The 26,759-nt window shown below is 40.2% G+C and overlaps 1 protein-coding gene across 1 annotated transcript in view; it reads right to left on the bottom strand.

Annotated features, from left to right (window-relative positions):
- Positions 1 to 21,579, bottom strand: part of DPP6 (dipeptidyl-peptidase 6) — a gene marked incomplete at both ends in the record, with an annotated part of 171,808 nt that extends 150,229 nt beyond the window's left edge. Inside the window, 2 exons of the mRNA XM_009869089.1 lie at positions 13,695 to 13,793; positions 21,465 to 21,579. Coding sequence (XP_009867391.1) covers positions 13,695 to 13,793; positions 21,465 to 21,579 — 214 coding nt within the window. The remainder of the gene's footprint in view (positions 1 to 13,694; positions 13,794 to 21,464) is intronic.
- Between the last annotated feature and the right edge of the window lie 5,180 nt (positions 21,580 to 26,759).

The raw sequence follows: 26,759 nt of genomic DNA, 5'->3' as shown, positions 1-26,759 counted from the left end.
TCGTGGTCATCCCCACCTTCCCTGCTCCACGTGGGTACACTTGCTCCAAGCCCTCCCTGGTTGTCCCCCAGGCCAGTGCAGCATCGCTCAGCAACCATCCTCTTCTCTGTCAAATGCACCTGGTCTTATCTGCCTCATTTAGCTCAGCTTTACACAAGGGAGCGCATAACCCAAAGTGTTACGCGCAAATGTTATAATCTATTTGGCACCGAGAAAAAAAAGGAATCCATGAATAAATTTTCATTAAAATGTGACCTCACAGCTTGCTTTCTTAGTTCCTCTGTGCATTTCCTTGCCTCCTTCTCTTTGCCCCCGACCAGATAATGTTTGTTAGTGGCCATGACTGAGAGAAAGAATATAAAAAGTTTTATTCCTTTTCATGATTATTATTGTGAGGAGAGTACTGAAATTTCAGTACAGACCGAATGAGATCTTTGTATATTAACAAGCAAATTTGCTGTGTATGCAGCTGTGGGTGAAGTTTTAATTACCTTTGTGTGCAATATTTCACAATGCCTTTTATTCTACTCTATCACCAGATGCATCTGGTGAAGTACGGCTGCTGAAATTTAACCGTAAAAGGGGTCTGGCAGAGCCACGGCCATCACCCTGACTTTCAGGCTTTTGAAAATTAAGGTGGATAAGATATCGTACAAAACATCTTACACACTTTCGTTGCCGGTGCCGTTTTGGACTGGTCACAAGAGGGCACCATATTACAGAGGTGATGGAAACACTTTTCAACACTCGCAGAGAACCATTAATAAAGAATTGGATGGGGAGCTGAGCAGGGCACCTTGCAGGGAGCAGCACCTTGAGGAGAACAGAGGCTCCTGCACCCAAGTGCAAGGGAACCGCTGTCAGACGAGCTGTTTGCAATTACACGTACAATCCCATCTTTTTTAAACTACCTAATGAGGGAATGAAAAGAATTAGTGACAGCTAAGAAAAGAGCTTTCCCTTAACATCTCAGATTGGTTTGTCTGCAGTGACTGGGCCAACTCCTGCAGGGACCCCCATACCAAACCCTTGAAATGGTTCCTGAATTTCTTATTTCATTTGTTCTTGTTCCTATTCCTCTCTCCACTAAGGAACTGACATCATGCATCATTTACTGCCCTGCTTGATGTTGGTCTTGAATCAGCAGTGCTTTGCTGCTAAGAGCACAAACATGCTGATGCGGGTGCTGAGGCAAAAGAGCTGATATGAATACTTGGTTTAGGTGCAATGGATAAAAAATAGTTATGCCAAAAGAATCACTGGTCCATTTGTGAATCCTGGTCAACCTTTTATCCAAAAGTATATTCTCAATGGGTTCTCAATGAGTTAATGACTTTCAGCAGCATTAAAAACCAAAGAATGACCTTATTCAGTGACGAGAACTTGACTTCTTCATATTTTTCTTTATTTCCTATCCTTACATAGTTTCTCTGTTACTCAGGGAAACTCTTTTTATTATGCATTTCCATGCTTCTGTCATGGTTTTCATCTTTCGCTGGACCACATCCATTTCCACTACAATCTACCATTTTTGGATGGAGCAACTGAAACTCACTGTAGTGATCAAGGTGATAATGTCCCTCAGATTGGATAAACACATTCTATTTTCAGTATTGTTCTCTCCTGAATATAGTCCAATATTTTTTCTCCTTGAAACTTTGATTGCAACAGAAAATTGATTATATGTTCTCAGTTTCCTGCCCAAGGAGAAGGAAAGAAAACATAAAATATGGAATTCTAATAAACCCTCTCCTGTTTTTCACACTCATATTATTCTGGCTTGGTTATTTAGCCGTATTAGATATTCTGTGCCCATTAGGAAAAAAATCAGAAATATTGCAATTATTGGTATATAATTCTACTTATAGAAATACCTTCCTCTGTGAGGCATTAAAAATAAAAAAGAAATAATGAACAAATGTTAAAGGTTAATTTGTTTTAATGCCATATGTTAGGCATGCTACTGAGTTTGGTATCAGCTAAATGCTTCAAGGCAAAAGGTAACAGTAAACGTTCACAAATGCTGCCCCTAAAATTAAAATTTGGAACAAGGAAAATATAGAACACATGAAACAAATATATATATACATACACATATACTCTTGATGATATTTTAGAAAGGTTTTAAGACATTTTTTATGTCACAGTTCACAGCCCACACTCCCACTGGGAAGGAGAACGAAGCAGTAAAAGACACCTCCAAATTATTAATAAGTGTCCTGGCTTATGCACAAGTCTTCCAAGAAATAAATCTTGTAAAATGAGTCAGGCTGTCAAGGGAAGCAATAAGAAGGAGCAGTGAAAACAGCTTCACGTGCCCAGAGTATGTGCATTAACTCCATTACAGCGTGGATGGGCCAGCTCAGCCCTTGCTGGCTCCATTCTCTGCTGATGCCAGCGGGGGAGCGACCAGCGCCAGCTGAAGGAGCAGGTCTGGGGTATAGGCTCCTGTCCACCAAAAAACAGGAAGATTGACTGCTGAGATGAGAATCTATTTATTAGGGTGATTATAAATTAGACTATTGGAAAAAATAACTGAATGCTTCATCCAAGCAAACTAGGTAGATCCTAGGTCCAAGTCTTGCTGGTTTTTCTCAACCCACTGGCAGGTACGATGGTGTTCAGATATTGCTGCAGTACGTGTATGGCAAAGCCAACACTTCCAAGTAGCACCTGGACCGATCTAGTCTGCTAAATGACCACACTGAATATAACATCAATGACTGCAAAGTCTCTTTCAAAGTGCTTGTTTTATCACCCCTGCAACGTACAGGTGATGTTCTTCAATGGATGCCAAAATAAGCATCATTTATACAAAATTTTGCCCTTTATGGGGAAATTGCTTCTGAGCTGAAATCTTTTTTTCATATCTTGGATTGAGCTTTGAAATTTCCCACTGCCTTTGTACTAGACTTTGTTTACTTTTCTTCCCCCATCCATGTCATTGTAATCTGCCTTTCTGGAAAGTGAAAATGTGTTGAAGCTGATTATCTAGATTTTGTGAATTATTACAGATCCTAAGCATTGACAGATCAGGTATAAGGCTTCAAAAGAACCTGATATTTTAAAAATATCTTTTCTAAGGAAATTAAACTTTGGATTCTTTTCATTTATCCTCAGATAAGTTTAGCTTTCAAAGAGCCATTTACATATAATTTCAATAATGTCTTTGAGTACTAAAAATATTAGGATGTATTTCATTCTCCTCTTGAGTTGAACTAAGTATTTTTCTAAGTCATGTGTCCCAGAAGCTGAGACTCTAAGTCAAGCAGCAATCTTGCCCTGCTGGCAATGCTGTGAAGGCAAACTCCCTGCCCAGTCATGCACAAACGTGGTTACATGTTCAGCTCTTTCTCTCCATCAGTCAAATCTTTTGCCTTGCATTTTGTTCTCCTTCTTTCATTTCATCATACTTCTTGTATTACATTGAGTTCTTTTCCTGCTAAGCATGAGACTAGAAGTGGCTTTTGAGAGTTTTTATATTCTGACAATCAGGGATTGTTTCTCAGCGTGCACAGCCACTTCTGTCTCAGGATGACTTACAGGATCATCTCACTTTCTATCAGAGATTATTCCTCATTATCAGCAATGGAAAAAGATGTCAGCAAAGTAAGCAGTTTTAAAACTCAAGAGCATGTGTGTAGACTCAGCGCTGGTTTCACATAAAGGTGGGAAAGTCTGGCTGGGAACCTATACTGCATGATTTTATAGTAGCATGATCATACAGTGTGGTATAATTTGGTACCAGGATTTAGAGATTTTAACTCTAACACAGTGCAAAATCTTCTGGATTTTCTTTGGGGTCAAACGAAATGTGTTACACGCAAACACTTGCCTTACAGTGCCATGAAATGCAAATTATTTGAACACATTTGAAAAACCAACCCGATACTCCCATGTAATTCTTACAAGTAGCTGCTATCCCATCCTGTCTAAAATGAAATATTAGAAAGGAAAACCATTGAAGAAATAACAAGGATTGCCCAAGCTACTGATCTAAAGCCCATGAAGCAAAACAGACAGGTGCGAGCCCCCACATAAGGGGAAGGAAGCAATTATGTCACAGGTTGATGAAGATGAAGTTGATGAAGAATGTGGGGAACACAAAGAGGCTCTGGAAGAAATTTGTCAAGTGACTTGGAGGAGAAAATCATCTAGAGTCGCTAAACAGAGAAACTACACGAGGATCTGATAATCCCCTGACCTAAAAAGTGCTTGAAGTTCATTGTCCTCTTACTCATCCGTGTGCACACCCATATTGCCTCTCACGGAAACAGGACTCTAGGCTGGGCAAACCTTTGGTCTCTTCTGTTCTTAATTGAATTTTCATTGATGTGAGATTTGTATATCTACATTTTAAAGTATAATTATATTCCCTTGATAAGTGATAATTATCTCATTCTAATTTTCTTTTAATGAATTATATGTCTGGTACTATTTCTTGTAAGAAAAAAAAGCACTGCTTCTTATATGTTAAACAGCTTAATACGGCCAGGAGATCCAAACTCACCAGAGACTTTCTTAGATAAGTAAATCTTTGCCTGCTAAATTTTCAGTTACAAATATCTAATATAAAGTTTAATCACCAGAAATACAGTATTTCCTGTATCCAAATTATGAAATTAAGGAATCTCAGCATATATTTAATGTTTATTAAAAGGAAAGAAGTGGACGAATACATACTGCTCTAATTAATCCTTGGTAAGAAATCCAAGTTCAACAAGTCTCTCCAGTTCAACAAGCTCAGGGAAAGCTACTGAATTATGAAAATTCAGTGCACTTTGCACCAAGTAAAAATCTTCAAGAAGGAATCAAAACTGAGCAGGGCAGTGCGAAAATGGAAAACTGCCTTGATTAAAAAATAAAAATAAAAAAACCAAGCAAAGTGCCTCCTACAGAATAGAGGGCACCTAAAGATGCGCTGTGTCAAGAGACATAAACCTTTCTGGAAATCACTATTGAAGGTACTAATAATATGTAGTAATCAGGATCAGCTGCTTAGCAAGAGCCCCTTTGAGCTCGTCCTTCCCCATTGTCCCTTTACAGTCCTCCCCTGAATGCACTTCTTGCCCAGCATATCCTGCAATGATGGACCTCATTTTTTCCCTCTGTATTTTCCAAGGTGTTTACCTCCTACATGCTCTTTTCCCAAAACTTCTTCACGTTAGCACCAACCTGATTGTTAGTAATATCTTGAGCAAGTTCATACAAACCCTCATTCTCAATCTTCCTCATCTACAGTTTAAAACTGAGTTCCCTGCTTATCTGCCCAGATTTTCTTAGGAGTGCTGAATCTAAACAAAATATATTTCTTAACCTCTCCCAAAGCAACCCTTCTCATGGTGAGACATTGCCAACCTCCTGGCAAGGAAGAAGACCATCACTTTCTGCGGCAACCAGCTTGCTCCATCACCCAGGAGAATGGCTTTCCTTGTTTTCTCTCTCTCCTCTTTCCTGTGTTATACTTCTCTGAAGAGAAAAAGGGTAAAAAACCCCACAATTTTATTTTAGTACAAATTCAAGCAACCAGTCTGCAATTATGACCATCCTTTTTATCAAAGACAATCTTTGTCATAGCAGTTCCCCTTTCCCGGAGGCCTGGGGACAGCTGGAAACTCACCGTTACTTGCTTTGCAGGTGTCAACTGGGGAAGTGCACCTCTCCGCATCACACAGTAGCTCCAGTTTTTCAACTGGATTTTTGACGAACATCCACTTAAAGAAGACCTAATTCCTCTCCCAGTTAAACGCCTGTAAAACCAGTGTCTTTCTCTGAGAGCAGTGGGTTTTGATTTCAAACCACTTTGAATCAGCGGAAAAAAAACCTCTTGATCCTTTTTTAACTGGATTCAAACTGTTAACCATGTAGGCAGGACTGCTGCCTGTGTTTCTTTTCTTCCAGCAGCAGAAGCACTGCTGATGTGAGCTGCATCTTCAAAAGTCCCCCATGGATGCAGTGTTTCCTTCCCATTTCCATTCCTGCAGTTCTCCTTTTTTAAAATTTTTCTTATTTAATTGAAAGGTTCCCTCCTGTGAACTGGGTGCAGTTGCGGTACGTCTGCCTGGCTGGCAGCACCCAGCACGGCATTTATCAGCTTTGCAATTGCCACCAGCAATACCAAGTACCACGCACCTTGGTGTGACATAGAGCATAACCCCAGGGAGCAGCAAAGAGAGCAGCTTCTACCTAATTTGCAAGAATTTTTGCCTCAGTGGTGCAAACAAATACAAGATGCAAAGGAATCTAAGTGGTCCTAGTTTTCCCATGCCTGTTACAGCTTCAAATTATTCCCCAAAGCCACCCCTCACAAGCAGACACAGTCACAGCAGGAGGCATCACCTCAATTCTGAGCTACTTTGAGAGAAAAGCACTAATTTTATTGGTCTGACATGTGAGAGTGTGGCCATTATGTTGCCTGCCAGGGGAAGCCTATTTTTCCTGCTTTGTTTTACAAAAATCAGTGGAAATAGAATTAGACAGTTATGGGGAATACGTGTTAGTAGAACACAGACAAGAACTGAAGTCCAAGAACATCTGCCACTTCCAGCCATCTTTGATTGCCGATAGTTCCCTTGGATATTACCTTAGCAACTGAATGTATTTTCCAGTTCTTCATCTTAGGCCATTAAGCCATTTCTCAAACAACATCACAGTATTGACTCTCAGGTTAATTTTCACCCTTTGCACAGTTCCTGCTCCTGCTCTTCTGCCCCGTGCAGCACCACACTGCCAATGCCCCCCTCTCATCTCATTTCTCTCAGGTGACCTTCATCCCACCAGCCCTGTCCCTGGGACAGATTCTTCACTCAATCTGAGAAGATGCAGAGACATAATAAATATAAACCTATCACACTGAATGTGTGAGACCATTTTTTTTGCTGCATGTGGGTATTTACATGTTCAGTAGCTAAATCCGTATTTCGGTACCTCAAGAGGACTCAGAGGCTCAGCAGCAGTCAGTGACAAATAGGGGAATCCTCAGAGTCCAGCAGGCTTTGGAGAAATTAGGTGAGCTACAGAAGCTCCTAAATATAGGGTTAGGCACATAAAAAAATCTTAACCTCCTCAAGACACCAAACTACTCAAAAAAACCTCACAAACCAACCCCTTTATTTGACCATTACGGCACTATTTCTGCTTTTCTAGTGATATTTTTCACAAACAGGACTTTCTCCAGTACATTGCTCCCTCTGAATTCAGAAATTGTTGCACACACCAAAATATAATTTTCTCAGCCTAACAGCAGCATGGGCATCCCAGCAGCACCCCAGCGCTGCAGAGGAGCCAGGCACTGCAGTGCTGCTAAAGCCATGGTACAGACTGTATTAATTTTTTAAAAAGCCAAATTGATTTCTCATTTCATTCTCCCCAGTAGTAACGAACCAAACAGCTACACGGCAAAAATGCTCTCCTCCACAGCCTATTAGAGTATGTTAAAAAGCCATTAATTTTCAGGCTTTCTGTCTTTAGAGAACAGGTTACCGTCACTACTGAACATCTGCAATTGCCCAGCAGCTGAAAGGTAGGAGCAGGACAACTTCTCTTCAGTGCTCTCAGAGTACAGATATGCAGAAATCTCTAAAGAAGATTATCCAGGATGGAGTCTAAAATCAAAATTATTGTTTAAGTGGTTTAACATTTTCCTCTTTTCTTTCTCATTGCAGCAGTCATGACAGAGCATGAGCCCTTATCTATTCTGCTCTGGCAACATAAGATGTCACCTCATGAAAGCAATTTGGCTGAGAATAGTCATCTGACACCACTACCTGAAAGTTCACAGTGTGCTTACTTAACTAGCAGAGGATTTCTGAAGGGAATTCCCAGAAAAAACTTCCATGTGGGGATGTGCAAAGGGCACTGCCACAAAATTCCATGAAGTGCTAGACGAGAAACACCTCCTCCAGTCCCTTCTCGGTGTTTTCCTCTGATCTACACAGCATTTTCCATTAGTGCCACGTCTTTACCTCAGCATAGGGTCATTTTTAAAAACATTGCAGAAACAAGCTGCCATGAGGCAGGGTATGAGGTTTGGCACACCAAAACTGAGAGTTACTAGTTTTCTTTAAACCATTAAGATCAGTATATCTACTTATTTCAGGCTTTTTAACACATATTTAAAATACACTGAAATTTAGCAAGGCGGACAAAAAAAGCAAGCAGAGTAATTCCATTTTCTTTAAACCTTCATTAGATTTACACTAGCAAACCTACATGCAAGTAGTTTCTAGCTTACATTTATTCAACATAAGGCAGGAACTGGAGCAAATGTGTGGTCCTTATCTGGTAGCACTTGGGTTCGAGGGTGCCTGCATGGAGGCATAGCTCCTTCCTAACGTAGACCCCAAGCACAAGACTGCAAACTGCACTGTCTAAGGAAGACAACTTTGTTTTCTCAATGACGAACAGAAAGATGAGGGGTTTTTTTTCTTTCCAACAGTCCAATCTTGCCAAAGGAAAGGTTCCTGCTGCCTCACTATTTGGACGGTTGATTGGAAGTGGTCAATCTTTTGGCCCATGGATGACCAACCCAGCAAAGCCTGCACTCCAGCTAACCATGTTGCAGCTCTCTAGCAAGGCAATTGTAGTCTTAAGGGCTATCAAAGCAGCACCTTAACGGAAACCTTTGTCACAATGAAAAATATTAGCACTTACAAAGTTCTTAATATCTATGCAAAGCAAACTATAAATAATTCATTTACCCACATGCATCTGCATCATTTGAAATGCATCAATGCTTTTATCAGTACAGTGCAACAGACTTACACTGCATGGAATAGACTTGGGAGCATTTAGGCTACCCAAGTATTGTTGATCTGAGCATTATTACTAAAGGTAAACTGAAATAAATTACCTCAGTTACTACATGATGATTTTTTTCAGCATGGTAAATAAAACTTATTAGTTCTAGGTCATTAAATTCAATTTAGACTTTAAAAGAGCCTAGAGATTCTATGATGTTATTAGCAAAACATGCAACAAAACACATGTGCTTCAGTATTAAAGATAAAAGAATTACTCTATTATATTTAGGTATTAGTTATTAGTGCATTTTTCAGAACAACTTTTGAGATAAAAGCCTAGCTGACATTCTTGGATGTCTCTAAGCAGTTAGAGACTACACAGTGGTTCTGGCTCTTGCTGAGTGGCAGGTTTCTAAGTAACAGCCATTCCTGAAAACGTCATTCAGAGCCCTTTGCTAATTTACTCACTAATCCTCTTCAGATAAGAATAAGTACTGTTTTGCTAGTGTCACAGGTAAAGCAACTGGGCAGGGATCTTGGAGAACAGAGCTTGATTTTCAGATTTTTTTTAAGTCAACTTCCTATGACCTCAAATGTGTCCTTTGGTGTCCTGTGCCTCAGTCCTTCTCGCTGCTTGAACGTAATCATGCTCTTCATTTCAACCTTTATTCTTCTCAATTGGCTACAACTCCTCTGCAAGGACAGTCTCACTGTGTTTGGCCAGTGTCTAGCACAAAGAAGACGCACTCTGAGTTGGAGCCTCCAGACACCAACACGTGGCCCAAAATCCTGGCAAAAGCCACCACTACATATACCCTGTTTTGCAAGATGCCAACAGCAAGGCTGGAAAAAATATTTTCCAAGAAGTAGTTAGAGCACTTTGAATCCAATCAATTGCAATAACCACGGGCAGTGTATTATAGGCTGCTATTATGTTTTTCTAACTAAAACAGCAGCCAAGTATTTTCAATGTGGGAAAAATGTATTTGCTATTAAGTGTGAAGACAGAAGATAAGCATAAGTCTCTGCAGGTGGTATATACAATTCAGTATCTACTGCTTTCTTTGACAGTGGGCACCATGCTGCCTCCCCGTGGAAGAAAAAGGAGTGCTCCTGAGATGTGATGGGGCAGGGAACCCAAAACTGAGACTCAGATTCACAGCTAAAAGGTATTACTGCAGCTCTGTAGAGCCACAAATACAGCACTCATAACCAGACCAGGTAATGACTACAAATTACTGTTTACAGGACAAATCAAATGACTGAGTTGCTCTTCAGCATGAAATGCCACGACCCCTCTTTATCCTTTTCTTTTGTCCACTGTTACTGTTTTTTGTCACACTGCAGCATAGCACTGAGCTTTCCAGAATCCTGAGCTAAAATCCTGTATGAGAAGAATTACAGAAAAAGCCTATGAACTGTGAAGCCTAATTACAAAGTAAAGTGAAGCTTGAGAGCAGATCTGCTAAGCAGTTAGAGACTAGACTAACAAGTGGGCCATCTGTCATCTGCGAGAGGGCTAAAGAAAGGCCAGCACTGGACACTCCTGACAGTGTGTGGAGGAGGATATGCCAACAAGGAGATGTCCAAACACAACATTTAAGATGCTCAGTATGACATGAGCTGCTAATTAGAGCTCATATGCATGCTTAGCATATGGACAACATAATAATAGTTGTACAGGAAAGGGAAGTTCACAACAGAGAATGACAACAGAATGGCACAGGGTGCCATGCATTGAGCGATGAGCAGAAAGGCACAGGAGGCACGGGATGGAACAGAGATGCAGTTCAGGTTCTTTTGCACTTGGATTGCAAGGCAGGGAATGCCATTTGTTCACCAGCACAATCTCAAAGTTCCTGCATCACATTGTTATGCACTGTACTACGTTATTATATACTATATACTACATCGCTATATCCTGTACTACATTGCTATATACTGTACCATATATTACCTATATACCTACATGGTATATATATACAGTATAGCTACTATACTACTATGTACTAAGTTGTCTTGAAGAGCAAAACCTTCACAATAAATCCACTGCTTACTTATGCTACAGGGTAAACTTAAGTGATGGCAGGCCCTGGAAGTGAGCTAGAAACAAACTCTGAAGCAGTCATCTCTGGTCTGTGAATGTGTTCAAAGTTCCACCTTTGGTACGTCTCTTGGTTAAGTGAAATTAATTGCAATTTCAATGAAAAAGATAAAAACACACCCAAAAACCAGCCACAAGTTGTGACTAAAAACTTAGAGAAAGTCTGTAATCTCTGCACTTCCAGTATAAGAGTGTAGTTACGTCAGACTGGTTCTTTTTTTTTCTCTCTCTCTTTTTCCCTAGTTCCTTTGAAATAAATGGAATGACAGAGCAATTGATCATTAATACATTATTTTTCTACTTGCCCACTGTAAATCAAGAAAATGCTTAAATATCACTTCATCCCATCAATTTTACTGAGCTTTCAGCATATTTTTAGGTACCATCTTAAATAGAAATAGGGGGTTTTTTAAAAGAAAATTATTTTAACACTTGCTCTAAGATTCATTCAAGTCAAAGGAAAGACCTTTCTCCTTCAGAGGGTTTGAGTCAGCCCCTCTCTTACTGGGAAGAACACAAATATTTTACTGACTGAACTATTTTGGAATTAAATTTCTCACATGATTCAAATACTCCTAAACATTGCAACATGTTTCATCTTCGGCAAGCCTATCAAACTCCAATGTCCTGCAAAAACAAAGAGGGTAAGGAAAGAAACAGAGCTTTAAAGAGTCAAGAGGACTAAGTTTTGCAGATCTCTGGATGACTATGATATTTTGCTATATAATTTACAGGAGAAGAAGGGGAGAAGGATAGACAACAACTACCTATGGGTTCTCCATAAAATGTCAACTTATTTTGAGAGTTGACATGCAATATTAAAACACGTAATTTTTAAATATGCAATTTTTCTGCTAAGGCATTCAAGCACTCTTGTTATACTAAGTTTTGTTAGCTTGTCTTAGGCATTCTCGTTTTAAAAACAGAGTAAGAGACCAACAGGAATGTGTGCTTGGGAACTGGGCTGCTGGTCTTTCATCTTGTTTATCAGGGACCTTAATCAATATTTCACCACTTAGTCAGTGAGAGAAAGCTACAAAAAGCCACTACAATGCAGAAAAGTAAGTAATGTTGTAAAATGGCTTTCATCCTTGGATGAATGACATTGCAGATTAGTGTCTTGGCCTTGGGTAAATCTACAGAATATCTGTTGGCTTCATAAAATTTCTGTAGACATATTAAAACCAGTATCAGTGGTAATGGTAGCACAGCAACAGAGTAAGTCCTTCTAAAATACCTACACACGTTTGCACAATACTACTTTGTCCTTAACAGAAAGAATATTTTAGTAATTTCAGTTCAGGCAAGACTGCTGGTAAGTTGTACTGGAGTCAGTGAGAGTACACAGAGTCAGGAAATGGAGTTTAAAACATGTTAAGATTGAAGTCTTATTAAAAGTGTAAAAGGCATCTGTATGTGATTGTAACTGGAAAAGCATGGGAAATACTGTTTTCTCATAGAAAACTGCAGTTCTTTGGAAGATACACCTTTCATCTATGTAAGTTATACCCATCAGAGGGGGGGATGTAATGTATAGCACCATGGATATACCTCATTCTCTGTTTCTGCAAAAGTTCAATTCATTATCATTCCCTCACACTCCAGTGAATGAAGAAAATAGCAGTTACGGTCTCAATAAAATACCTCATCCTTCATTAGAGCCATCAGGGATAACAGTGCTAAAATAAGGATGCTAGGCAAATATTTCCGAACTGCAATGCAGCTAATATTTCCATTATCATTACTCCTGGAGAGTTGTTATGGTAAGTACCATTGCCTCAGAGCATGGAGCCTGAAAAAGAGCTCCTGCCCATTGGCAGGTGTCTTTGTGAAGGTACGTTTCATCTGCAATTGCTTTCTCCTGTGGCTTCAACTGGTGGGAGAATTCCCATGCTGAGGGTAGCTGGGGGAATGTGCTAATTCAGCACTACCCTTTTCATTGCAAGTATTAAAATTGTTCCCAGTGGGCATAACAGACAGGGAAAGCCAACCACAAGAAAGAATTGGATCCAGTTCCCCCTTAAATTCAAAATAAAAACTAATACATTCAGTGCTAATAGGAGTTGGACTGGAACCCACATGAATGGCATAGCACAAATCACTTTATTTCGCCAAAGCTTGTTCAGACCACAGCAATTTCCAGTGAGAGCTAGAATCTACATCCCCCAGAAGAGCTCTCCTCCAGCAAATACTACATGCATTAATTCAAGCATTATTTGGTTTTCCCCTGAGTAGAAAATGTAAGGCAGCAGAGGATAAAAAGAGCACATGGTTTGTGTGCAAGCACCAGGCCAGCTGCTGCTGGACCACTGGCTGCTGGTTGCTTAGCAATGCTCCACTTCTCTGCCAGGAAAAAATAAATTTCCATGAGGGAATATAAACCTGAAGTTTTGTTTATGGTAAAACAATGACTGATAGTGCTCCAGTCACTTCTTTCAACCATGTGCTATTTTTTTGAACACTGTAAGCTCTTTGGGGCAAAGGGGGTAGTTTTCAATGCCTAGATGAGCCCATCAAAAAGCCCTACATAAAAAAAATTATATTAACAGACTAGTGGTATTTGCATATTTATCAGGAGGAAAGTTGGAATAGGAATTTGATGATTGAATTTTTGGGCATGGTTCTGGACAACTAGCTCTAGCTGCCCCTGCTTGAGCAGGACAAGATGACCTCCTGAGGTCCTTTCCAAACCCAACCACTCATTGATTCTGGAAACTGTTCTATGATTCTTTGATTCTATCAACAGGAGCAATAAAGAAGGAAATAAAAAAAAAAAAATTAAAAAAAGAGATGCCCAGACTGCAAGGAAGCAAAGCAAAGACACTGTGATACATTCATGCCTCACTCACCTGTTATCCATTTAGCTTCTGGGTCATGAATTTTGAAATCATCACTGAAGAGATCTTCCACTGTTATCTTCTTCTTTTGAGACAAGCTGTTATCTTCAACTGTAAAACATTTGAAAACAAAGTGCCATTACTTCCATTTTGAAATGTATCTGAAAGTACAGCAACAACTGTGAATAGTGCCATGCCATATCACATTCGGAAATGGTCCACATAAGCTTCCTGCCACACATAAGCCCCTTCCCATCGTCAGTGTTATAAACGGACCATCTAGTGGTCCACAAACAGATATCTGGTTATTTATGCCTGGACTCAACAACTACAATAAGACTAAGATACAGTCCAAACTACACATAGCCAGATTAATAGAGACTTTAAAAATCATGAAAACATATCTATAGATGTCATAGTGCTATATAATACTAACTATTCTGAAGAACATTAAAATTACTTAACACTAAGACTATTCTGAAATCAGTAGTTAAATTTTTAAGCAGTAATTAGAAGGGATCAAGTTTTTATAGTTTATATTTTTATCTCCTTATATTTTTATCTCCTTAAAAACATACAGAAAGATAGCTGAAAAGGCACTTAGCCTTTTAAGGGCTCATACAGATTACTTCAGAAACGCAAAGAAGATTTTCCATGGGAAACAGACACTTGGCTGCAGAAGTATTTTGGAAGTACCTATGAGGTATAACCCTAAATCCTTAGTTATTGCATAGCTGGCCCATACTAAATTTCATTTTTAGTGAAAGGTTATACAGTTCCATTTGCAAACACGGAAATCTGGGCAGCTTTTATGTTGAAGAATCAGATTGCCAGTTTAAAATGCTGTAAGATCAAGGTACTTCATTTAGTTCGTTCTTTGTAACTCCACTCTGTGGGACTCCTCTTTTCCCACAAAGAAATAGTCGCTGTAAATGTCTCTCTCCTGTCCTGCACACAGTCCTCTCCACATTTCTTGTGATTCACTCAGAGATTGCCAACAGATTTCTGATGCAAAGCACAATCCGAAGAAAATCCCAAACTGATTTCCTTCTGCGTATGTATTACTGTTACACGGAAATCTTTCTCACTACGATGTCATCAAGACTAAGCACGCACGAGTCCAACTGAATAAAACTAAGGCACAAATTTAGCCACATGATGTTTACTGTAGTTAGCATCTTCTCCTGTGCCAAAATTTATATGTTCTCATTTCTGTTACCACTATCACCACTACCTCCCCTACATAAGAATTCTTACAAACACATCACAGAGGTCCCTGGGTCTGTAACTGAAGTGTTTATGTTGAAGCAATGGATTCTTTTGCCTTATAGATGAAGAGTTTGTATATTACATCACAAAACTCTAAGGTGGGTATTTAGTTAATATGAAAACGGACTAATTTTCTCAAAGTTGAAACTTTTTGAGAAAAAACTAAACCCACCAATTTTGGTTTATATAGTCCTTCTTTTCTGTTTTCCCCAACAGTAATTTATGACAAGGAGTAACCTTCTATGAAACATTTGTTTTCAACACCCAATTTTTTCCTGAAAAAATATTTTCACAGAAACCTTTCAGTCAGCTTTAAACACATTTGCTCTTTAAAGGAACACATGAGGCCTCATCCTGAGTATTCCCATAGCAGGGATGTGTGTTTCAGCATCTGTCCTCACTACAGCATCCTCATGCAGCCTTAGCTATCGTTAACATTGTTTACTAGTACAATTCTTACACTGAATGCAGTTGTGATTAGAAAGAGTGGAATCATACCCTACAAAGCCATTTATTAGAGGAAGAAAGCCCTATTGACTACACTAAATTGAAGCCCCTGATCTACTGCAGACCACTGAAAATTACCCGTGAACAACGTTTTGTTCCACTAAAAGGTGTTTCAATACAAACTAGTATTTTTACCAAATTAAATGATAGTCTTCAATATTTATAATTTTTCCAAGTCTGACTGAGGTGTCAATCACACTGATCCTGTGGCTCCCAAAGATCAAGACACATCAAGGCAAGTCCTCAGCCAAATCCTTCTGAGTGACAGCATTATGCCAAGTTCTTCTGTGTGATTTTATTAAACTGGAAAATACAGGTCAGAGGAACTCCAGCAAATTGTTCCACTTAGTTCCTACCATGGTGCAAAAACCTCAGCACTGGATACCCAGGGAGATCAGGCAATGTGGAGGAGAAGGTCAGAGCCCAACAATGCCCTGGGCCTACATCTGCTTCAGGTGACACTTCTCAAATGCCACCTTGAGGAGCATGGACACCCTCTTCCCACCATGAGGGCACAAGAATAGGCACAAGCAAACCTCTGCGTTGGAGCTTTGGGAATGGACGGGATGGAAATCCTCATTTCCCCTTTCTGTATGGATGGAGATAGCCAGTCTGGGAGTTGCCCCACCTCTGTATCTTCACAGCACTTCAAACTCCTTGTTATGGACAGCAGGGAGAGGTAGCAACTGCAGCATGCACCCCCAGGAACATCCCTAAAGCACATTGTTGAGATTCCCTTACTGTCTCCTGCAGTGCATTGTAACAGCTGCAATAGATCCTTTAATGAACAATGGACAACACTGATCTCAGCCATTGAGCAGGGGAGAAAACAACTAAATAATCAACCAATCAATCAATGCTTTTTTAGGAAAAAAAAATAACCAGATTTACTGACCTCTCGTCTAACAGGTAAGTCGGAGCACTCAGTAAGAGTGCCTACTCTATTCCTCTGGACCCAACAGAGATATTTATGGAGGAAGAATTGCAGTTATGGGATCTGAGGTAGCCCTGTCCTGAGCATCAGCCTCTGAGCTTGCCTTAGAGCATCTAAGCCAGCTGGTGGACACAACTTGTGTTCACATGCAACTGCCAAGACCTTGAGGCCTCCTTGGATTTAGGGAAGCAGAGGATCAAGCATGTGCTGCCAGCGTTTTAGCACTCATGCCCCCTGCCCCTAGCAGACCCAGATGGCAGCAACCAGGGCCTGACAGCACAGCAGCATGGCATCAGGGCAGGTGGCACAAGGACTTGTGATTAGACTTCCAAGTCAGAAATCCACTATCCAAAGAGTAGTTATGTGCTTAGGGAACCAAGTGAAAACCACGTCCATTTTATTTTTGATTCAGCATTAAAAGCATAATAGCAACCCTGACATTGGTCAGACCTTTTGGGTTCATCTGTCTGCACCTCATCCTTGAAGTCAGCTCACCCAAAAGAACATGGGCTGAAGTGATAAAACTTGGCTCTCCGGAACACAAACAGAGCAAAGATCCTCCATAAACCCAAGAAACTCAAACAGAAGGGCTATGAGCTGCCCTCCCTGCTTATTTTGCCTCTGCAGTATCAATCCTTTTTTTCAAGCTTCTTCTCATCTCCAGCAATGTTCAGAGGCTGCCATACAGGTCAGAAGGTGTCAGTCACCTTTGGGTGCCCACCTTTCTTTCTGTCATCTTGGGTCTCAGCTACAGGTCAGTGTCAGATGCTTTTCTCACACAGCTCCTGGACTACTATGTGTTTTAAGCACACGTGTGCCTGCACGTCCATGCATGTCCACCTCCTAGTGGGCAGCACACCAGGAGCTCCCTTCCCACCTCTGCATAACTGCTTGATCCCTGAGCAGATTCAGTTTCGCCTAGATGACTTCTCTGTACCCAAAAGGCAGTGGCCACATAAGGCAAACAGGCAGCCCTTCAAAATCCCATTTTTTTTAAAGGCATATAATACACATTTACATGTAACAACTGTGAACAAACAAATTACACTCCTGTACAGATTGTCACAGCATATTTCCTTGCTCTTCTCAACTAGTAAAAGTCACACAAAGCTTTCTAGGCAATACATTTGGCTGTCTGACGGCATGCTGTGAATTAATGCTATGCAATGACGACCTCGGTATCATCTCTGAAAAATGTTTCCTATAAATTTTGTAAAAATGTTAATATGGAGTTGGTTGTACTTTTTTTTCAGCCAAAGGTCAGATCTGAAAGGAGTAAACTTGATGTATACCTCCAGAAAGCTTTAAAATATCAGGAACAGATGCAAAAAAATGTCCTTGTTTGCCTCTATTTTTGAACAGAGGGGACTAGAAAGCAGCCTCTTTCTAGCAAAATGTCTAATGGAATTTGGGGAAGGTTTTTTTAAATTAAAATTTCCGTAAGATTAGGTCCTTTTTTCAGCTTTGATGTGTGCATGCCTGCGGATGTGCACACACATCCATATCTACAAATTTTTGCACGTTGTTATATAAATACACACTGCTAGGACAGGACCCATACAGGTGCCATATGCTGTGACAAGTGAGCAGTCACCAATTAGGAAAGGCTCAGTTCCACACTTTTATCATTTAAGTAAATAGCTTCACATTTTTCAGTGGTGGGTGGAATGGCAGGACTCGCACACACAAACACAGAGTCCTTCAGCGTAGGCAGTTCTGTGCACACAGTGTACTATACCGTAATTAAATGCAAACTTTCACCAGTTCTTCTTTTAAGAGTGTTGTTCAAGAATACCAAAGGATATACAAATCATACAAACATTGAAATTCTATTAGGATTTTATTAAAAAAACCCTCTAAATGTTAGCTAGCAAGACAGCAATAAAGCAGTGCTACTGTAATTACAATGTCTGCTGAATGCAAAGAGCACTGTTCCCAGTTTATGACCTAATTTCAGAGCAGATCTCCCTCTAAGAAACTCAGATCAGTAGGGATTTCAGCCTTTCTGCAGCTGAATTCAGAGTTAAAACCTTTTTTAAAGGTTTGGGCTGATCTGCAAAAGAATCTTGAAAAGGTATAGAAATCCTCTTTTCCCTTAATTATTAAATACCTTAATCATTATCTGTTCTGCTAAGCAAACCTTCTCCATTCCCCACTCTCCCACTCACTTTTGGTTTTGCAGGAGACTACAGACTACCCCACCTTTTAGAGTATTGGGAAATACCACCATTATGCAATATCTATCACCTATTTTTCAGTTTGGCTACCAAAGGATAAACAGCGAACTATTTTACAGCATGAAAATGCAGACTCTGCCTCTCCTTTCAGAGAGGCTCCTCCATCCTCCCCACTCCTACCTTATTGGGAAGTGCTATCCCCAGTCAGAATTAGCAATGTAGTAGTTCCTACATTTGTCAAGTCAGCATCAATGTCTCACTTAGCACTCACTGGTGGGAAACGCCTGTGAAATGAGGCTCCTGTTACCCTCTGCCAAAGTGTGCCCTTGTAACAAGCTCTAGGGCCAGTGGCCCAGGAGAAGACTAAACTCAGCTGCTGCCAAGCCACAGCAGCAACCTAAGCTATCTGATTTTACTCTTGGCAGAGTATCACCAGGAAGCAGGCTGGATCCATAATAAAAACAGAAGCAGTACTGAGCTCAGAGTTTTTAAATTTGTGTGTAGGACACAGTTCTGAAACATCAGAACATTAACTACTAGATCTCAATGCTTTGTACACCTTTTCTGTCTAGGCACTTCTCTGGACAATGGCCCTGCTATAGCCATAGTCGTAACAGTCATTGGTGTGACTTTCTCTATGGCAAAGTGGGAGACTTCAGGAGAAGTCCTAAATAAGGTCTACAGAGGAGCCCAGAATTGAAACCAGAGCTGCTAAATCTTCACCAGATATGATTCTGATCATCCTTCTAAGGAAATTACTATGATCCGTGGTCTTTTAAAAGGAAAGACTTACAACTTCAAGAGTATTTAGGACTGTGCAGGTATGTTCATGCTCAGAATCATAGAATCGTTTCAGTCAGAAAAATGCTTTAAGATCACGGAGTCCAATCATTAACGTAACACTGCCAGGTCCTCCACTAAATCATATCCCTGAGCACCTCATCTACAAGTCTTTTAAATACATCCAGGGATAGTGACTCCATCGCTGTCCTGGGCAGCCTATTCCAGGGCTTGACAACCTTTTCTGTAAAGAATTTCCTCCTAATATCCAGTCTAAATCTTCCCTGGCACAACTTGAGGCCATTTCCTCTCGTCCTATCGCTCACTACTTCAAAGAAGAGACCAACTCCCACCTTGCTACAGCCTCCTCTCAGGTAGTTGTAGAGAGTGATAAGGTCTCCCCTCAGCCTCCTTTTTTCCAGGCTAAACACCCTCGATTCCCTAGTCAATGGAAGTGGCATCCATAATCTCCCCTAAGCAGTACAAGACACTGATAGCTTTCTGAAGCCCACAGGTATGGGGTTTATGAATCTAGGCTTCAGTGTGCATTTTCAAAGGGTCTGGGACTGGAATTCTGTAAAACAGAAGGTGATATTTTTGTACCTAATGGGTAAGGGATAACATATTTCACTGCAAGAAGTGGTGCCTGATGTGAGTACAGTCCACAGAATATGTCCCAAAAATCTCAGAGATGAACTGCACTATGCAAAGGTGTTAAATCTGAACCCCAGCAAAAGCATCGTAAAAAATTAAGTTTAACCTTAATTAATTTAATTACTTTGGCATGACCATGTGCTATTTACACTTACATTGAAAACTACAGAATAGCATGAAATACACTGAACATGGCACGACAACAAATAACCAGAAGGATAACACAGTGATTGTTTCACTCGTTTGCAAATTAAGTCAGTGTAATTTCTTGGTTTAGCATTGTGTCCAGTCTGCCATATAGTAAGATTGTGAGATAAGAGTTTTGTTAGGGACAATGGCCCAGATCTGCTGCACTGCAGGTCAGTTCACACCCTACGAGCTAGAAATTTCTGCCACTCAACCTCAATCTCTGTTTCCACTTCAGAGTCATGTGCTGTTCCTTTTCCTGCAGCTTCCTTTCTCCCCTGCCTTCCTTCCCTTCCTCAACTTTGTGCTCTCTGTCCCACTGTCCCCAAGAGTCACTCACATGTACCCATCCCAAAAAAAGTCTCTTTTCCTCTCCTCCACATCCCACTGCAGGAGACCTCCTGCCTTCTGCTGTGTTTTGTAGCTCCCCACCCTTCCTAACACTGAATTATCTTGTCTATGTCTTGTCTTTCATTTGTTTGTCTTTTTGTATTCAAATCAGAGTCTTCTCAGAGTGGCCAAAGCACATTCTTTCTACTCTGTAAGCAGACATGGAAATTTGGAGGGCTGTATAAATATGTAATAATCAATAATCATAATGACACCATGTTAAAATTCAAGCCTACAACCTCAGCTGTTACTGTAAGAGAACTATTTTTCAGAGGTTACGTGCACAGAACTTTGCCGAAATTTGCTAAGGGGATTAACTTAAAGCATCCCTTACTGGGAATTTACTAATTATTTGCTGTTGTTAAGTGCTATCCATCACATAATTATCTGAAATTGCTTTGTAAAGCTGAAACACTGGTCTGGTCTAAATATAAATCCAGCTGAATGGGATGGGATTTAGTTGCCTAAGGATAGGTATCTAATGCCACTTTAGATGGTCCAGGATATGCCACCCAACTGGAGCTTGCTGCCCTATGTGGGCACAAACTTCAGGAAGTTCCATGTCCTAACTGACTGCCCTATGTACGTGCCTCTCATCCCCTGGCACATCCAAAATGACACTCCCTATCTATGTTTAGGCAATAAAGTTTCATGCTTGTACCTTCATGTCTACCCCCCTGATCTTTGAATTGAAATGTAAAACTCCAAAACAAGCTACCTAAGAATGGCCTTGAACTCAGTGTCACCTCAAGCTGAAGAAGAGGAAGGATGATCCCTTTGATGTTGACTTTACAGTCAGTCTGCAATCCCTTTACCCTTGAAAGTAAAATTGCAGAAGAAAAACTGCGGAAGAAAAACAGAATGGAAGTTAAAAGTTATAAATACCTGGTGTCAGGAGTATAACAGAGGTGACAATCAGGGAGCAGATAACAAGAATAACAAGTAAGGCAATTGCAATTCCTTTCCAGTTCCTTTGTGGAGGATTACTCCCCACCAGCTCCTAGAAACATCAAAGGAAAGTCAGCATTAGACAAGGGAACAAACAGCAGAATCCAAACAGCAATGTATTTCTGCAGAACCACAACATCCACCCGGCAACCATGGTGGGTGAGGCTCCATAAACCAAATACAATTTGTGCTGTTATAATACATTGCAGTATTAATTTAATTATTTCCAAGTCCAGTTTTACAATGAATAAATGCAACGCACCCATAGGATGCTCAGCAGAGTAACCCACACTTCCCACCACCTCCTTGCACATGAGCACCAGCCGCCCACACTCATCCAAGATCACTTACCAAAAGCCAATTTCCTACCAACCCTCATTAAGGCTGGGAATAAAGAGCTTTACAGTAACTTTCAAGAGACTTTTATATTAAGATTCTGGATAAGAGTACAGGAAGATAAATAATTCACAGGGGCATGTGTGGAGATAAAAAAAAATCAATAAGGATATCCCCATGGTGAACTTTTCTGCCTTCCCAGAAAACATCACATCCCCTCAGGCCACCTTGAATGCCTTTCTAGGTTGCTAAGTCTAATGACACGAAGACAAGATTCACGTCTAGCATATACATTAAATTTAATCACATCCTTAAAACTTCAGAATAAAAGCTCCATCACTATTCACTGATCAACTTTGATTTCTCTGTGGTTGTGCCATATGTTCTATGATGTATACGGCACCCCTGCTCTCAAGACTGAGAGTTTTATGAAGCGCTGTGTTCGCATTCACAAGATCTTAAATATTTATTGTACTTTATCCCTTCCATGCTTTTTGCTGGATTCCCCTTAGTGCTGTGCATTAAATGTGATTTCATGCACGCACCAAAGCATCCCCAGGAGCTGTATGAAACATCAGTGCACTTCACTTTCCTGGAAGACTGAATTCACCCACAGCCAGAAAAACTCTGCATGCTCCTCCTCCTTGTCAACCTCACCACTCTGGATTTTTTGCTCCATTTCCTTTATTATAAGGGATTGTAGGTCTAAGACAGACCTGCTGGTAACTCTTTAGAAGTTTCTTCTTTTTTTTTTTTCTCTCAGGAAAACAAAAAGCTTTATAAAACACTAAGTTCTTCTGTATTTCAGAGGATTTGTTTCACTTACTCTATGTTTTTCTTATACACAGTAGCATAACTTGAACAGGGAGGTTAGGCGAACTTCACACTTCTGATTTCAGAAAACACATTGTTCAGCTTTTTCCATATCAAGATCATGTTGAGAATCTCATTCTAGGTTTGAGGATCTATCCATTACAAAGGCTATAACTTCGCAATGGAAAGCCAGGTTTGAGGCATTAAACATCTGAGGTAGCATCTGTATTTCACTATTTATTCTAGTTCTGGAAAGGATACAATTGTTCTTTCTGGCAAAAAGGGATAGAGGTTAGCATCCCCTCTCCTCCTTGCCTTCCCTTCATTTGCACTTGGCTTTCTTTTTGAAATGAATCATAGAACGGCCTAAGGTGGAAGGGACCTCAGAGATCATTTTAATCCAGCCTCCCTGCCGCCAGGGACGCCACCTCTCGACTAGATCAGGTAACACATGGGGACCGAATGGGAATCATTAAGCTAAAGATGACACTGTGAAAAACAACTGGAAGGAACAAATGTATAGTTAATTACTGGAGAAAAAAACTTAAAAGTAGGTCAGGAGCCTTGAGAAATGCAAGTTTGCCAACAAGGAAACAGAAAGAATACAAATACCTGCATTTTTATAGCATCTTCAACCTCAGCATGAAAAAAAAAAGTTAATTAATTTAGTCTTCTAACATCTTTTCTCAGCAAACTGTTACCGCCCTCATTTTTCAGGTGATGCAAATAAGCTCAAAAGAGACTCTATGACTTTCCCAGAGCCACACACAAAATTGAGAAACAAAGACAGGAAAAGAATTCAGGGCTTCTTTTGCAGCAGGGCCCATTGGGACTTGGAGCGAGGACAAGAGACCTGAGCAGAAGCAGCTGAGAAACCATAGTGCTTGGACCCAGTCAAGCCCTAACAGTGTCTAAGGACAGAGGTAAGATGCAGGCAGCAATACAGGACGGATGGCAACAGTCACACTCCTGAAAATAATCTATCCACCTTCTTTCCCCTGAATGGTGAGAAGTTCTAAAATTGAAAAAAAGTAGTTCAAGGACTTGAATTAGATCTACAAAGCCAGATGTAGTTCAAAAGCTTAATAAAACCTTTTATTCAGTGAGGCTTCCCCATCCATGGGTCCCTGTGTGAAAGAAATCCACGCATGTCCTTAAGCTTTCAGGATATCAATACTCCCACTGAATCTGTTATGCCATTATAATCTCATTAATTCTTCAGTTATCCAATCAATATCTGAGCAAAATCACAATAAAAAAAAAAGACTGGGAATTTCTAGTGTTTCAAGAGGAAGAAAACTATTCATAAACAAAACTTTGGGGTGTAATACACTGCAAGGAAGCGGAAAGGAATATTTTCCACTTTATTTTCAGAATTCCATCAGGAAATATCCCCTGATTAAAAAAAAAAAGCATAAAGAGATAAATGACATTTCCAAGAAAGGTAAGCTTTATTCAGCAGAGATTTGGAAAGCAGCTTTGCCGTTGTTCTCAGTCATTTGAAGTCTCTTTCAACAGAATCACTTCCAGTAAAACTGCTGCACACACATTGTACCACCTATACGCTAGCATCGCTGCCTTAGATCTTTCCTATGTCTATTTTGGTTAATTGCAGAGAGGTGTTGCTCTGCCATTCTGACCAGCTTTTACTTCCAGGGATTACAGCCTCACCCGTGGTCCATGACACCCCCACCCACCACACCCTTGGCAGCAAACTCCCACTCTTCAACGTGACTGTCCACAAGCCGACATCGCTGCCTATGCACATTGCTCAGAAAGGCCTCTGTACTTGGGACTGAAGACAGGAAGGTGTTTAATCAAGCCCTAGGCAGGTACATAAAATCTGTATATACAAATAATGTTCTTGAAGTGGCATCTCAAAGGGGTTTTTTCCCCTCAGTGCACACAACAAAGCTGTAATTTGCCCATACTTGAAAAGTCCAAGTTTGCAGAATACAGAGATCTAAACCGACTTGCAAGCAGATATCCTTTGTGAACCATAGATCTTAATCCTAAAGTTGGTCTTAATACTGAAATATGAGCATATTACACAAATGGAAAGAAACCAAGCATGCATGATGTCTACTCTGACAAAATGATTCAGCTGAAAACAGCATAAAAGGAAACATTAAAACAAAGTCACTCATAGGTAAGACTCACCTGCTCTCTGCCTCTCACAAACAACTGACACAAATCCTGCCAGACCTCTGCAAGCAAGCTAAAGCCCTTCAGACTGGTTCTTCTCTTTTTTTGTTCCTTTGCTGTTTGTTTTCTACCCCCTTCTTTCTCTTACATAAAACCTTAATTGCTTTTGGATTAGGAAAGTGAAACAGATGTTACCACAGGTTTTAACATAAGCACACTTCACTGATGCTGCATATTAAAAACCGTAAATGTTATCACTTCCATCTTCACATATGATTGAAAAATAATGCTACCCACCTGTGAAGTTCACTTTGAAGCCATAAATCCAGACATCTACGGTATTTTAAGACATTAAAATACAGATCTGTGGTGACATATTTTCCTGCCTGTGAAAGAATCGCTGTACTGACATGTTATGGATGAAGGCTGGACGTGCTCCAATCCAAGATGCTGTCAACAAAATTATTTCTAGCATGTTTATTTGAAACCTGCCAAATGTCGGCCAGCACTGTTGCTGTATTACAATAGTATAATAACTTCCCAAACCAAATTCATCAAGCACAAGTACTTTTTTTGTTTTTAAGAGCCATGTCTGTATTCTTAAATGAAAGGAGGACAATATAGACATCACTCGTCAAGTATTGGTATTATTTAATTAAAGCTGTACATCCTAGACTACATTCTGTGAAGTATCAATAGAAGGACAGTTACGGTGGGCCGCTTGTTCAACACAGAGTTGCCACTTTTGTACAATAACCACAAAACCTAGGTGCGTTATATTGGAATATTTATATTCCACGTATGTGTGCTGCATGTGGGGTCCTTGCTGAAGCAGGTGACACTGGGCCATGGCTGCAGACAGGAGACCGAGCTCTTGTCTCAGTTACACCAGTGTGAATCAGAAAGGAAAGAAAATTAAAAAAAAAACACAACAAAAAACAACACATCAAGAAATTAATGATATAAATCAAAAGCAGGTCTAAGATGTTTATTGGCTTCAGAGGCGACAAGATGCAGTTTATAGCAGTGGGTTTGTAACGTTTCTATACCTGCCATTCTTGCAAGCTCTGCTTCTTGTTTTTCTTTGATTTGTTTTTAAATTTATTTAAATAACCTGAAATACTACACTCATAAACACAGTAAAAGAAATATCTTCTAGCAAGCTTGTTAACACATAGTTAATTGAAAATCACGTATTCTATCTTTAACTCATGCTACTTTGTTCTGAATTAAAACTTTTGCCTGGTGCCATAATGGTGAGTTCAATGTCTCCGAGAAGTCAGTTCACCAGTTTCAGAACATGATACAGAAAAAAAATCTTGCTGAGGAATTAAGGTAAGGGAACACTGCTGTCTCCAGCAAAAACTCCCATTGACATTCAGTGGAAAAATAAACTTGCTACTAATTAGTTCTTCATAATACAAAATTGCTACAGATTATAACCACTAAACAAATGTGATAAAGAGCAGGTATGCCCATATGGTTAGATTACTAACCTTGTGTTGCAAAAAAAGAAATATTAATTGCAATGACAATGGCAGTAAAACAGAGGCATTGCAGTGCTTACAGCAGGAGTTCTGCTGAGGCTACTGGTTGTATCGCTGATCAATATTGCCTTACTGTCTCATCGCATTCCTCCACGTGTCTCGATCCTCTGCTGCTCTCCTGCCTTACGTTTAGGATGGAGGTTCTTCATGGGCAGAAATCCACTTTGGTACCCTGCCCGGCACAGTGGAAACCTCAGTCACTGAAGAACTTAGGCAGTATCATAATATGAATAAACAATAATAAGCATGTAACTGCATCTTTCTCATCTCTGAATTCAAGCTGAGTTTCTTTTGTCTGGATTTTTTTAAATTTACTTTCTTTCCTTTCTCTCTTCTGCCCACTTGCCTCCCTCCCCTCCTGCTGCCGCAGACCACTCTGAGCTGTGCTCCT

Source organism: Apaloderma vittatum, unplaced genomic scaffold, assembly GCF_000703405.1.
Source record: "Apaloderma vittatum isolate BGI_N311 unplaced genomic scaffold, ASM70340v1 scaffold2745, whole genome shotgun sequence".
Lineage (NCBI taxonomy): Eukaryota > Metazoa > Chordata > Aves > Trogoniformes > Trogonidae > Apaloderma > Apaloderma vittatum.
The sequence above is the reverse complement of the archived record's forward strand: the minus strand, read 5'-3'. Positions and strand labels throughout refer to the sequence as shown.